Raw genomic sequence first — 16,020 nt, 5'->3', positions numbered from 1 at the left:
CGGCCATCCTGAATAACCCGAGGTTAATCAGATGACCGATGTTCACACAGAGTGATCCGACGCCGCATCTTTGGCTGTAGCTACGTATCACATAAGCTCACAGGATGCATCTATTTACACAAGATGCCTCCTTTGGCATTAGTACAATTTCACAGTAGTGGCTGCGACAACCTAGTGTACAACTCTGATTCAGGCGTATGTTAGTAAATAATCCCATGTGTATAATTACTGACCTATAGTTACACATATTTATTTACAAATATATATATATATTTTTTTTTTTTCTTTTTTATTATTATTATTATTATTATTATTATTATTATTATTATCATTTTTGCTCTTTTAAATTGAATGGATTTTTCTTAAATATATTCAATTGCTTCCTTAGCTTAACTGTAGCAAAAAAACAACAACTGAAAGGTTCCAGTTAATTTTTTTATTAATATTTATTATGTTATAATTAATCTTGTGTTTGGCTGGCATCTATAAAACAGCAATAATAAAATTCATGAGTGTACAGATGATTGAGAAATTACAATTTACTACTTTGATAACCATTAACAGTGGGAGGAGAACACGATAGAATGGTATAAAAAAAGATCTGCCTGACGTGGTTTCATCTCTGCACAAAAGGAGCCAAGCAGTAAGGAAAGGAATTGTTGAGCTGTTACTAAACAAGACGATGTGGTTTGTTCACCAGCTGTTGTTGGCTTTTCTGGCCTGCCTTCTTATTGCCAAGTACATAAAAATAATATGGAAAGTAAGAAGTCTCCCGCCTGGACCCTTTCCCCTTCCATTTATTGGGAATCTGTGGACCCTCAGCTTCAATCTGCATCCAGATATTCTCCATAAGGTATTGCCTCTGCAATTTGTTTCTATAATATCTGAAAGCAAATATATGGAGGGTTTCCTATTGCTTGGAAACCTACCTCCACCACCGGCCAAGCCAGTGGCATGAATCATGACAACAATAGCAGTAGTATGTAATAAAATTTGCACCAACTATGAGCTCTGGAAAGTATGCACTAGGGGTCCCTGAGGACTGAGTTTGGGAAACACTGCTATAGATAATCAATAATACTGTATTACATATGTCTAGTCTATAGGTCTATTTTTTCCTTTGGGTGCTAATGTGTTATTTTTTTCTTATTGAGGTTAGTGTGTTTGCTAGCTTTTTTTTCCTATGGAGGACAATGTGTTTTATTGTTTTATTGTTTTCTGTAGGGGCCAATATGTTTATTTAGTTTTTTCCTGTGAGAGCCAATGTGTCGTTTTATTTCCTGTTGTGGGTCAATGTGTTTTATTTCTTCATGTGGGGGCCAATGTGTTTTATTTTTTCATGTGGGGGCCAATGTGCTTTATTTCTTCATGTGGGGGCCAATGTGTTTTATTTTTTCATGTGGGGGCCAATGTGTTTTATTTTTACATGTGGGGGCCAATGTGTTTTATATTTTTATGTGGGGGCCAATGTGTTTTATTTTTACATGTGGGGGCCAATGTGTTTTATTTTTTTCATATTGGGGCCAATGTGTTTTTTTTTCCTATTGGGGCTAATGTGTTTGTTTTTTCCTGTGGAGGACAATGTGTTTTATTGTTTTCTGTGGGAGCCAATATGTATGTTATTCCTGCGGGGGTCAATGTGTATGTGTTCTGTTTTTTCCTGTGAGGGCCAATGTGTTTTATTTTTTTTGTGTAATGTTTTTCGCCTGCACATTCATCTGAGTTGCACTGCGGTTGCTTCTCAATGGTGTCAGAGTGTCAGTACAGGTTCAGATGCACGCACCAACATGTGTATTAGAAATGTGTTGGGTGTTCCTGGTACTGTTACAGGGAGTTGGTAATCAGACGCAGATGTCACGTAGACTTCACCCTCATTAGGGCTGCTTCCATAAAATTCCCGGGCTGGTTTCCATCCCAATCCGCCCCTGCTGTTAGCTATGGGTTATAGAACCTTTTTTCTATTAATCAGTCTTAATAAATATTCTGCTAAGAGTTGTATAACTAAAGGGAATATTTTAATGTGGGTCTCATAAAGATGACTAAATGGTGGATAGCTATCGGTTTATATATCACCACACATTGTGCATTTCTCACATCAGACAGCTGGTAGAAAGTAATCATATGAAACTGGTGGGCTATACATACCTGCGTAAAGACTACTTTCAATATTACTATTTTTAATTTAACAGTTGGCAAAACTTTATGGCAACATTTACACTATTTGGCTTGGGCAGACACCTATTGTGGTGCTACATGGCTATCAGGCTGTGAAGAATGGAATCCTCTCTCACTCTGAAGAGATGTCTGGACGTCCAGTTTCCAGCTTCATGTATGACATTTCAAAAGGAAAAGGTTTGGTTACCTATTTTCACATAAAAGAATAATTATTAACAAAAGACAGGGCTTGGCAGAATAGTAAACTGATAGGGGCTCCCTGACACATAATATTAGAGACCTCTAATTGGTGTGGTACACTGAGTAGTTTTTAGAAATGGTTAAATAAAGTGTATTTTTCACATTCATTCTATGCATATTTTTAAATCTGGACATGGGGTGGTACAACATGTACACTGTCCTTTTCAAAGTCAAATATAAAAATAGAAACTTTCAATTAAAAATATAAAAACTAAATCAAATGAAAAATATTTTTATTCTCGCCACTTATAGGTATCGCAGTTTCTAATGGACACACCTGGAAACAACAGAGACGCTTTGGACTCATGACTTTGCGAAACCTTGGACTAGGTAAACGTGGACTGGAATCACGTATTCAGGAAGAAGCTCGGTGCCTAGTAGAATCCTTTACAGCCCAGAATGGTAATTCAAATAACCATGTCATATTTACATCTACTGTACATACTGGTAAAAATATATGTTTAGAAAAGATTATTAATTTATTTAATAGTTTTTATACAATATACACAATATATCATATTACTGGGTGTCAGAATAGTGCAGGCCTGGCCAACTCTCCCACAGATCAGCTGGTAAAGCATCCTGGGACAACAGCTGGAGAGCCACAGGTTGGCCAGGCCTGCTGTAGTGTATGGTCTCAGTAGAGTATGCAAGTGAATCTCAGTGGAAGCAACACATAAAAAAACAGGTAAAATCTGTTATTTAGCTGATATGGGCCCTCATTCAGAGCCGTTCGCTATTTGCGGTCGTTCGTTCAAAAACAAGGGGTGGCTATTCAAATGATCCGTTCGCACATTGCAGTCTGTTCACACCTCTAAGTCTGAACGAGCGAGCAAAACATACGCTCGTTTATTTGATAAAAACGCCCCCTGGCCGCTCGCACCATACGTCATGTCCGCTATTTATTAGATTAATCAAGTACATCGTACAGCGTATGAACTGCTCGCTATTCTTGTGGTTGGTTTTTTCAACCGCTATTTTGCGAGCAGTTCTGAGTATAAAAAAACCAAGTGACGTGGTCAATGACGCTGCTGGATTAATTATGCACACCCTTAAAACGCCCGTTTTGACCTTTAAGCACGCCTGCGTTCGAATTCCACTCCCCCGTTTTCAAGCACCTTCCCCTGTTACCACCCACATACGCCTCATTCTGTCACTCAAAATAGCAGGCACTCGCTATATAGCGTACAAACGATTTTCGGCCGCACTGACTGGTTCGCGCATGCGTACTAAAAACCGTACGCATGCGCAGATGTGCGAACATCGCTCGGAACGAGCGTACTGCCGCTAACGAGCGGCTCTGAATGAGGGCCCTGGTTCCATCTTAGAACCTGATTCAGAGATGGACGCAGTTCACATTTTTGGACCCAGCAGTGATGTGAAAATATGCTAATGCAGCAGGAGACGTCTGAGAAAAGATGCCTCCTGACAGCATCGCAGATCTGAGTGCTGCGTCTGAAGACACAGCATCGGATCACTATCGCAACCATCGGTTGCATCCAAGTGTGGTGCAAGGTTTACAGGCGTCCTAGGCAGCATTTCATCAACCTCCCTTGCGCCCTCAAATTCATAATATGCCACGCATCAGTCTCCCCAGTTAAATAACATGCCACACAGCAGTGTCCCAAATTCATAATATACTATATAGAATATCACACACAACAGAGTTCCTGAATCATAATGTACCTCATAACACTGCCACAAATTCATTATATGCCACTCAACCATGAATTATGCCCCATTCATTTTTTTTGTGGGCTCAGCAGCGCCCTCCAGTGGCCGGCGCCCTTAGGCGTCTGCCTAAGGTTGCCTAATGGTAGCATCGGCCCTGGTTGCATCACCATCCATCTGAGAAAGCCAAAGGCTACTCAGAATTGCCGTCTTAACTTCATAGCCGAGGCCAGCTAATCCGCATCTTCTGACACAGAGCCTGGCACGCCCAGAAAACAGGGGCACCTCGTCCAGTTACTGCCGGAGCCAACCCCAAACTGGCGCAACCTGACAATGCGCACAACACATGCTCAGTCCTTCCACCATCAGAGATGTACACAAACCATCGTGATTGTGTACATCTTCAAATGAGGCCCTTAATCACTAAGCTAATCACAGGCCTGTGCGAAGCCTGCACAGGACTGCCAAGAGCTGGGCCGGTCCTGTGTGAAGGGGGCGTGGCCTAATCACAGGAGGCATGGTCACGCCCCCTTAAGAAAAAATACCACCTTTGCAATGCCACAAATAGGCGCTGTTTGCTGGGGAGGGGGGCACTGTGAGCCCCTCAGCCCAGCGCATATCAAGGGGGGGACGCAATCAGGATGATCGTTCCCACCAACAAGCAAAGGAAACTGCTGCTGCTCTGCAGCTGTGTGCTGGGCTGCTCAGCTGAGAAGGAGGAGGAGAGCGGCGTTAGACCCGGGCATCCGCCGGGCCCCTGCAGCAAGCCCGGGCATGGGTAATTAGTACCTGCCCCCCTCTCGGCGCCCCTGGGCCTGCACGCAGTTGGGTTGCCTAGGGGACACAGGGCCTAATTCAGACCCGCTCGCGAGCGCTGAGCGCTCGCAAGCGGGTCGATGTTGGCCCAGTGCGCATGCAGAGGACGGAGGCGGCTCTGTCGTGCGCATGCGCGAGACCCGGATAGCGACGGGCAAGCCGTCGCTCCAGGTCTCGCTACAAATGGGGCGTGCTGTCGATGGTGAGTGACAGCACTCCCCCTTTGGTGGGCGTGCCGGGGGCGTGGCTGCTCAGATGGAGGCGTTCCCATGGGAACGCCTACCGTCTGGGGCCGGCCCCACTGATGTCAGTGATGTCAGTGGGAGTGCTCTCGGCTCTGATAGAGCCGAAAGCCCTCCAGGGCTTGCGGCAATGAGACCCTACCACAAAGGTCTCGTCGCAAGCCCGATGGTCTTGACCATCGCGACCATCTTCCTGGCCACTCACTATAGCTGTGGGTGGTCACCTACAGCTATACGAGCGGCCAGGAGGCCGCTCTAAAATTTCAGAAGGACGGCCCTGATTCAGAGCGAGCACTCTGTCAGAGCGTCCGGCTCTGAATCAGGGCCACAGTGTGACATCATCGGATAGTGACTCCCGGCTTCTAGTGTTAATGCAGTGGTTTAGAAGATATACATGGCGATAATTCCTCTTTATTTACAACTGATCCCCTACCAAAGTGAGATGTTAGAAATGCTTATCATTTTATAATGAGATTATGGTTCTATTTTTGCTTCAATCCCGAATCATGTCCAATGCCCCTTCAAAAGCTCCAGCACTGTATATAATTAGGAGACAAAAGAGGATATACTAGGGTAAAACTGTATACAATATTATTATAAGGGCACGGGGAGTCAAATCCTGACAGCGGCAGCCCGGCAAGGGTGAAAATCCCGATCGTTAATTAAGGTAAGTATCGCTAACCTTTCTTCCCCCCTAACCCTAATCCTCCTTTAGGGGTGCCTAACCCTAACCTCCCCCCCCCCCAAGTGCCTAACCGTAACCCCTCTCTAAGTGCCTAACCCTAACCTCGCCCGGGGGTGCGTAACCCTAATGTCGGGATTTAGACGCCTGTCATTAGACCCTTGCTGGGATTAGACAGTCGGGATGCTGATGGACAGCATCTAGACCGTCGCCATCCCGACTGCATACCGGGCACAGTCATGTCCTTATATTAAGGCTGAATCGAATAAACTGAATCTTCCCATTGAGAATTCCTGAGAGGGGGGCATGGTGTTTAAGAAGCTACAATTCAAAAGCTATTGAACGTAATGAGCTGTAATTTGGCATGGATGGGTAGAACTGTTGCTTGGTGCTGCATGCCAAATTTCAGGGAAAAACATGAGTATTTGGGAACAATCTAAAGTTTAAACTGTCAGTTTTTTCTGCCACTTTCATTTAGGACCACTTTTCTGCTTTAGTCTATGGGGGATATTTGGGAAGGCATAACTCAGGGCAGAGGACAAATTAGGACTTGGGGTTTATTTTATTAGGTAGCTCTTGCTTCATTGTAGGTGCTTTTGGGGTTCAGGTAATTGAGAAAGTTACAGTTTTTAAACTATTAGCACACAAATGCCACATTATATAGATAGGGAATGTCAACTTGCTACGCATGCTCAGTAGGTGCCTTCTGCAGGGGGTGTACAGTGGCTTCACCTGTGTGCACAAATATGGCTGGCATTAGCGGTGGTGGGACCCTGCAGAGGTAATGGGCGTTAGCGGCAGCCGGACCTGGTGGTGGTGCAGGCGCTAGCAGCGGAGGGACCCAGCAGAGGTAGCTGCCATGGTGGCATGTCTGGATCCGAGAGTATCCAGTCCCTACCAGCCATTCTGCAGGATTCAGCAGCGGTGCCAATTTCAAAAATGGCGCCTCAGCAGCATTTTTTAAATTCAAGATGGCTGCCACGAGCCAATCACGGCTTGCAAAGTTATTGCCCCTTCCCCTCAGCTGGCTCATAGAAGACAGCACGAGGCAGCGGCATTGCAGTCTGACGGCGATGAGGGAGCATGGAAGAGCTCCTGAAGTAAGAAGACAGCTGAAGTCCTAGTGGACGGCAGCCATGCAAAAGAGCTCAAAGGCTGCCGCCCACTAGGTGAAGAGAACACCTGAAGCCCTGGTGGGTTGGCGCCAGCCAGGTGAAGATGCCCATTAGCCCTGGCAGGTTGGTGGCCACATAAAAGAGCTAATTGGCCACCGCCCACCAGGCAAAGACGCCGGAACCCTGGTGGGTTGGCACCCACCAGATAAAGACGCCGGAAGCTCTGGTGGGTTGGTGCCAGCCAGGTGAAGATGCCGGAAGCCCTGGTGGGTTGGCATCCGCCAGGTGAAGATGCCGGGTTGGTGCCCATCAGGCGAAGACACCAAAAGCCCTGGGTGGGCGGCAGCCATGAAAAAGAGCTTAAAGGCCGCCATTCCCCAGACGAAGATCCGGAAGCCCTGGTGGATTGGCGCCTGCCAGGTGAAGATGCCGGTAGCCCTGTGGAGGTGGCACTCCCCCAGGTGAAGATGCTGTGGAAGTTCTGGGGGAGGCAGCAGTCCTGTAAAAGAGCTTAAAGGCTGCTGACCCCCCCAGGTGAAGGTGCAGCAAAATAAATTATTGAAACATTTGGTGTTATATTTTTATTTTAATATTTCTTTTGCAGGAGTATTATATGTACCAGTGGGCCCTTAATGCCCCTCTTGCTGGTACTTGTGGTTCTCCAAGTACCAGCATGTGGGGACCTGTAGTTTACCTGAAAAAAACAATATTTGTACTTCTTGCTTTGCACTACATTTTACATTATGAACCCGGCACCCACCACCCAGGGATGCCAAGAATAGCACCTGGCTACCAGCCCAGACCTGGGGTGCCCTGGAGAGGGGACCCCTTTATTAGGGGGTTCCCCATCTCCCCTAGGATCCCAGGCCTGGGCTGACTAGCGGTCAGGGGTAATGCTTTGGCCGTGGGACCCGGTGAAGGGGTTCCCCTGGCTGTGGTATTATTCCCCCACTAGAAAGGGTCTGGTGCTGGTTATGGATAATACAGGGGATCCCTATGTATTTTGTCCCCTGTATTTTGACAACCAGGACTGGCTCTCAAAATCCTGGTATTGGTTGTGCTAAATATAGGGGACCCCTATGTCGTTTGTCACCTGTATTTTCACAACCGGGACTGGCAGTGAAAAGCCCAGAGCTGGTTGTGCTTTGGGGGGGGACACATAATTTTTTTTATTTTACACATACTCAATTTTTAACACAGATGCATGGCTGGATCTCACTGATACGTCCATGCATCTGTGTCTTATTGGTTTTATTTTCTCAGATGCATGCCCAGCGCCAGTGAACTCTTCTGTTGCCCACTGATGCCCCCATGCACTGCCCTGCTCTGCACCACCACTGCTGCCATTACCCTGCACACCTGCAGCCTGCCACCGCAGAAGTCTTCCCCTCTGCACCCCCAAAGCACCTCCTGTGTGCTGTCCCCTCCTCCACCCACGCTATTGTATCATTTTGCTGCGCTTCTCCCCTACAGGTGGCCCGGTTTGCTCCTCCAAACTCTGATGGTTAATAAATTATAAAAAAGCAATGAAATTCCATATACAAAAAAACCTCTCGGTTTCACATGTCCCATTAAGGCTTCTTAGACATTATCTGAACTTTCACAAAACCTACTGAATTTCTGCCACTCAAAGTAAAATAAGCAATACAATTCTGATCATTAAAACTGATGCCTTAATTGACGTGTTCCTTGCGCAATACAGATATGGCAGGCCATCACACCCTGTGGTTAACTGCAGATTTGGTACTCTCACAGAGTGAGATTGCTGTGACTCACAAAATGGTGGAGCTGCTAATTCACAGAATTGTGTGCTCATTGGAATACACACACGCAGTACCAGTATGTTTTCATTAACAAGTAGATCTTACAACTGCTTTGGGGCTCATTTACATTCTGCTGTAAATCAATTGTATGATACGCCTCTCAAATGTAGCAGTACACGTCCACTTAACACGGGCTCATAGGTGTTGCTTTCACAATCTCCCTGAAATGCTTTTTCAAAAGTACTGTAGGTAAGTATGAATTAGGTGTACCAAATATATCCTTAGGAATCAGTATTTAAAACAACACCTCGTGTTTTGTCTGGATCTTACTTTATCAGGGGTTAGGCTGAGAAAGATGGTGCAGACATGAGACAACGGGGAACAAAAATACTGCTCATGAGAGTTTACAGTCTAGAAATAGAGGGCTGTGTTGAAACCATATGAGCTAGCGGGTCAGTAGAGATAGGACAGAAAATGGTTGTACACCCATAGGGTATAATTAATGAATCTGTTTAGGATACAGATTGGTTCACAGTATATGACTATAAATCAGTGCTCACTCTCAGTCTAATATCATTAGGGAAACCCATGGATGCGTCATTCTTCATTATCCATTCGGTTGCCAACGTCATTTCAGCTGTTGTGTTTGGACATCGTTTCTCCTTTGATGACATCACTTTCCAGAAACTAGTTGCAGGAAACGACTATCTTGTTAAAATCATGGGCTCTAACTGGGGAAGAGTAAGTAACAGTGCATATGATACATTGCAATAAGCAGAAATATTAATACCTCCAATGGCTAAGCACTAATCTAAATAAATATTGTTATTAATAGAGAAAAAAATATTTTTTCCAATACTCTAAAACATTTAATTCTACAAATATATATTAACATATGGAAAAATACTTTAAAACAAAGTCTTAAAATTGCAGCATGTATACTGTATAGAAATAATTATATAGGTGGTCACCAAAATTTGTAATCAAACAAAGTAGATAAAAATTAAAATCAATAATTGATGTTAAAAATATAAAATAATGTATCTGCCACTACTTGGTGTAAACCATAGAGGCAATGAACGAGTTAATGTCAGCATTGGATGTGTTGAGAACTGTTAAGTCTCTGTCCCTCGTAAGTGGCTACATCAGGTTATCACCTAGCTGAGCCTCCTCAAACATTCCAACTAGCAGCAACTACATCAGGCATTAATATTCTGTCTACTGTATGTCATGCCTTCAGTAAATAACGCCATCAACTCTCCTGTCATCCAAAGGTATTGTCAACCACCAGTGTGACAGAACTAAAGGTGTGTGTGAAGCCTGTTTGTTGTACTGAAAGCTGATGATGCTGGGCTAAGCCATTGATGAACCATCCCTTTAGTGCATCACCAGTATTAATGTACTGGAATCTCCACTCCATGATCTGTCTTTGATTTCAGTGAAGCAATACAGCAATTTTGAATTGATATAGACATGTAAATTCATATAAGATGCAGTTACTATATACAAAATTGGCATTGTTACTACCATTTGTTATTACATCCGTTCTCTTTACAAAGGACAACCAACTCTTACAATATTACCTTGTTGAGAAGACAGGAATCGAGTTGCACCTCTGAATTAAGGAAAACATAAAAAACTGGGCTTTCTAGTGGACTCTTGGTCCAATCTACCCTAGTTTGGCACTACTAGTCTGGGGGAACGGAAACTGATAAGGCCCCTGGTCAGGGTCAGGAGATTAACAATGAGGTGGATGGAGCTGCAGGATCTGTACTACAGTGCATTCCAAAGCCCCACCCATTCACCCTCTGGATGCTGCAAACATCGCCCATTCACCCATCCCCATCAACCCCCCCCTTTACACACCGCCAGCCTAAGCTCCACCCACATACCTCTAGGCCACCCGAAGCTCTGCCTCCTGACCATAATAAACTCCACCTACGGGTCACAAAATGTTGCACTGTACTATGCAGTCCTGGAGAGACTCCAGCATATAAATGTCTCATGTAACTAGTCCTATATTCTCTGTCTCTGTACTTTATTATCACCACTGTCCTCAGAGGTAGAGGTGATGACGGTATATGCAAAGGGAGGATAAATGGTCCACAGTGCATGGGGTTCTGCTATCAGAGATAACTAGTTTTTCTTGACGAGTAAACTGATATTATTTCCTGAAATCCAGTAGATCTTATTACATATGGTTAGAAAGTCATAAATGGTGGGAATAGACATACTCGAATTCTGCTTTCCCTTCTTCCTTTAAAATGTACCCTCTTTTAGGTCTAATGTATACATCTGTGGGGGACCCTGAGAGGACCTTTTGGACCTCTTTAGGGGAAAACTCCGATAAGAAGTCCATAGGCTTTTATTAGACAATGCCATCTATATTGCCTAACAGGAACAAGCATTTCCAAAGCTTGGTGCATATTGTCATTGCGGTCAAACCTCCAAAATGCTATTTTCAGAGGTTTTACTCAGGGTTGTATCTATAATGGGTCCAGGGTGTGCGGTGCACATGGGCCCTGGGTCGAGGGGGCCCCACACTGCACAACCTGCACCCATATTACTTAAAACTTACCTCTTCGAGGTCCTGCGCCGGGTGTCAGCGCTGTACAAAAAGCCGAGAAAATGGGTGCGGCGTTTTGCGCATGCGTAGTAGACTCCGGGCACACTCTAGTGCCCAGAGTCTACTAATGCTCCAGTGGCTGGCCAGCCGCTTAAGTCTGCTGCCAGCCGCCTGGAAGAGAGGAGGGCGCCCCGGACAGGGAATGCACACGGGCCCCCTCCTCTCTAAAGACGCCCCTGGTTTGACTGCATATTTAGTGTTAATACATCCTGCCCTTTGTGAGGCAGACTTTTTCAGCTACGTTAATGGTATTTGGCAACTGATTGTGCTGGGGCCCCCTTATCTTCTTTGTTTAATCTATATGCACATTTCCTCGCTCCTACGTTTTATGTCCTTCATTTTCCTAATCCTGTGTCCTGAATGTTCCTTACACACACACTGTCCCCATAGCGTCACACACATGCTGCCCCCACATACCTCCCAACATATCAATGTTGGGAGGAGGGACGGTGCGCGCGCCCGCCCGGAAAGGGGGCGTGGCTTCCTGGAAAAGGGGGCGGATCCAATTGAAAACGGGGCAGAGCCTCGTGGCTTCCCCCGTTTTTGTCACTTTGGGGGCGTGCCCAGCACTCTCCGAGATGCTGGGCAGCCCTCACAGAAGGGAACAGATGCCGTGCGCATGCGCACGGCATCTGTTCTCTTCCTGCACAAACGCTGCTCTGCTATGCAGGGCAGCGGTTTGTGCTTTCCCCAACTTCCCCCCCACCGCGGGACACTGCGGCCCGCGGGCGGGACAGCGGGACAGTCCCAAAAAAATGGGACTGTCCCGCTGGAAGCGGGACAGTTGGGAGGTTTGCCCCCATAACCTCACACAGATGCTTCCCCCATAATCTCACACACGCTAACCCCCTCACAGATCAAACTGCTCCCACACAGCCCCCCCACAGAGCACACTGCCCCTCCTCACATAGCATCCCACTTACAAATTACACTTCCCCCTTCCCTCACAGTTCATAGTGCTCCCACCTCACAGATCACATCCTCCACACAGACCCCCTTACATATCACACTGCCACCACACAGCCCCCTTACAGATCACACTGCCACCACACAGCCCCCCTTACAGATCACACTGCCCCATCACAGATTACACTGCCATACCCTCCCCGATCACTCTGTCACCACACAGCCCCCCTAACACAGCCCCCCTCTCACAAATCATGTTGCCCCCTCAAATATTGCACTACCCTCCTCTCACAGGTCACAAATTCCTCCCTTACATATCACATTGCCACCTAGCACAGAACCCCCTTACAGATCACACTGTCCCCCCATATAAATCACACAGACCCCTTTCACAGATCACACTGCCCCCTGACACAGCCCCCTCATAGATCACACTGCCACCCTCATAAATCAGTCTGCCCCCTCAAATGTCATACTGCCTCCTTCAAAGATCACACTGCCACTACACAGCCCCACCCCCTACAGATCACAATGCCACTGGGCTCACACATAGCCCACCTTTACAGATCACAGTGCCCCGCCCTACATACAGCCCCTCCTCACAGATCACACAGCCAGCCCCCCTCACAGATCACACTTCTGCCCTCGCACACAGCGCTCCTCAGAGATCACACTTCTGTCTCCACACACTGCCTCCACCTTACAGATCACACAGTCCCCTTTCTTGCAGTTCACACTGCCCCCGGGCCCATACACAGCCCCCCTTACAGATCACCCTGCCACCTGTGTTAGGTACCCTCCTTACAGATGCATAAATGACAATGCCCCCCTCATAAATTAACCATACCCCGTCGGAGATAAAGTCCTGGCCAATTAGCTGTCATGTCACAGGCTGTGCTTGAAAATTGACAGTTAGGAGCTGGTTGGCTGTAACTTTATCTCCATTCACTTTATCTCCATCCAAGGATTAGTAAATAGACCACAGTCCACTAACACAGCCCCCACACACAGCCCCCTCCGTCACAGATCTCACTGCTGCTCCCACACACTACCCCTCCTACAGATCACACTGCCCTCACACACAGCCCCCCCTCAGAGATCACACTTCTGTCCCCACACACTGCCCCCCCTTACAGATCACACTGCCCCCACACAACAGTCCCCCCTTGCAGATCACTGTCCCCCCCATATAAATCACACAGACCCCTCTCACAGATCACACTGCCCCCTGACACAGCCCCCTCATAGATCACACTGCCCCCCCTCATAGATCAGTCTGCCCCCTCAAAGGTCATACTGCCTCCTTCACAGATCACACTGCCCCTACACAGCCCCACCCCCTACAGATCACAATGCCACTGGGCTCACACATAGCCCCCCCTTACAGATCACAGTGCCCCGCCCTACATACAGCCCCTCCTCACAGATCACACAGCCCCCCTCACAGATCACACTTCTGCCGTCGCACACAGCGCTCCTCAGAGATCACACTTCTGTCTCCACACACTTCCTCCCCCTTACAGATCACACAGCCCTCTTTCTTGCAGTTCACACTGCCCCCGGGCCCATACACAGCCCCCCTTACAGATCACACTGCCACCTGTGTTAGGTACCCTCCTTGCAGATGCATAAATGACACTGCCCCCCTCATAAATTAACCATACCCCGTCACAGATCACAGGTCTATTTACTAAGCCTTGGATGGAGATAAAGTGAACGGAGATAAAGTCCCGGCCAATCAGCTGTCATGTCATAGGCTGTGCTTGAAAACTGACAGTTAGGAGCTGGTTGGCTGTAACTTTATCTCCATTCACTTTATCTCCATCCAAGGTTTAGTAAATAGACCACAGTCCACTAACACAGCCCCCACACACAGCCCCCTCCGTCACAGATCTCACTGCTGCTCCCACACACTACCCCTCCTACAGATTACACTGCCCTCACACACTGCCCCCCCCCTCAGAGATCACACTTCTGTCCCCACACACAGCCCCCCTCTTGCAGATCTCATTGTCCACACACGGCCTCCCTTTTCAGATCACACTACCCCCAAACACAGCCCCCCTCACTTGCAGATCACACTGTTCCTACACACAGCCCCCTTTCTTGCAAATCACACTGCCTCCGGGCCCACACATAGCCACCACTCTCAGATCACGCTGCCCCGACACACACACACACAGCCCCCTCACAGATCACACTTCTGCCCTCACATACAGCTCCCCTCAGAGATCACGCTTCTGTCCCCACACACTGCCCCCCTTACAGATCTCACTGCCCACACACACAGCACCCCTTTTCAGATCACACTGCCCCTACATAACGGTTCCCCTTGCAGATCACACTGCCTCTACACACAGCCCCCTTCCTTGCAGATCACACTGTCCTCGGGATCACACACAGCCCCCCTTACAGATCTCACTGCCCCCACATACAACCCTTCCTCACAGATCACACTGCCCCCACACAATGGTCCCCCCTTACAGATCACACTGCCTCTACACACAGCCCCCTTCCTTGCAGATCACACTGCCCCCGAGACCACACACAGCCCCCCTTACAGACACACTGCCCCCACAAACAGCCCTTCCTCACAGATCACACTGCCCCCACACACAGCCCCCCTTACAGATCACACACTGCCTCCACACACACACACAGCCCCCCTCACAGATCACACTGCTGACCACACACAGAAGCCCCCACCAGTTCACACCGCCCCTGGGTCCACACACAGCCCCCCCCTTTTAGATCACACTGCCCCTACACACACAGCCCCCCTTTCAGATGACAATGCCATACACACAGCCACCCTAAAGATCACACTGCCCCCCCACACAGCCTCCCCTACAGATGATCACACTGCCCCTACACACAGCCCCCCCCCCTCATAGCTCACACTGCTTCCACTCACAGCACCTTGAGGAATCCTCTTCTCTCATGCCGTGCTCTGAAGGGGCACCTCCTCCATTGTCCACAACATATTCACCACACTTAGGACTGTAACTATGTACCCGTAGTGTACCGTCAAGGCCCCCCAATACATGGCACCCCTTCCAGGCACCTGAGAAGCCACTATACACTAGTGGAGAGCTCCATGTCGGACCATCAGCTGTTGCCTTCGTCTATCTATAGCCTGTCTGTATGCAAATTGCTACATTACAGTGTCAGCGGCTGTGATGTGAGGGGGCATCAAATTATAACTTGCCTCCGGGCGTCTGGGATGAAGTTACGCCACTGAGTGGCACATTGTAAGCCTGTGAAGAGAGAAGGAATCACCTGCACACTACTTCACTGCTTGCGGTCCGCCTCTGCCCAGCTCAGTGAAGGGGATCTGCAGTTCAGGCAGTGGCTGGGGGCGCAGGGTTGCGCCCAGGCCCTAGGCCTTCAACCTCCTACTGGGATGCTGGAACACTGCAGGAGCAGTGTAGTAATGCAATTGTTCTGAGATGCTGTAACACTCCATGGGCAGTGTAGTAAAGCACTTGCAATGAGATAGTAGTTTGCACCTGAACTACTGAAAGGAAATCAGTCAAAAGGATAAGACAGAACAAATGGCACTTCAGGAGAGTCACCAGGAACCAAAAGCCGGTAGCAATCTATTCTAAACATCAACACATTATCTTTCCAACCAGCCAATTCATATTATTATTAACTCATACATGTCTACCCTCCCAGTTTTCGCGGGAGGCTCCCAATTTTTCGGGTAACCCCTCTCACCCCCAGAAGGGTAGGCACTTCTCCCGCATTCTGCCCACTTCCTAGTGAAGTGGGCAGAATGGGG

General features: G+C 47.6%; 1 protein-coding gene across 1 annotated transcript in view; it reads left to right on the top strand.

The window, feature by feature from the left end:
* Window positions 1–682: 682 nt before the first annotated feature.
* LOC148519367 (cytochrome P450 2J5-like) overlaps window positions 683–16,020 on the top strand; it is a 45,812-nt gene continuing 30,474 nt past the window's right edge. Inside the window, exons 1-4 of the mRNA XM_088476643.1 lie at window positions 683–853; window positions 2,190–2,352; window positions 2,668–2,817; window positions 9,285–9,445. Of these exons, the coding sequence (XP_088332769.1) occupies window positions 683–853; window positions 2,190–2,352; window positions 2,668–2,817; window positions 9,285–9,445 (645 nt within the window). The remainder of the gene's footprint in view (window positions 854–2,189; window positions 2,353–2,667; window positions 2,818–9,284; window positions 9,446–16,020) is intronic.

The sequence above is a fragment of the Taudactylus pleione genome, unplaced genomic scaffold, assembly GCF_031769625.1.
Source record: "Taudactylus pleione unplaced genomic scaffold, aTauple2 ptg000190l, whole genome shotgun sequence".
NCBI lineage: Eukaryota > Metazoa > Chordata > Amphibia > Anura > Myobatrachidae > Taudactylus > Taudactylus pleione.
Note: the sequence above shows the minus strand (reverse complement) of the source record. Positions and strands in the feature narration are given on the sequence as shown.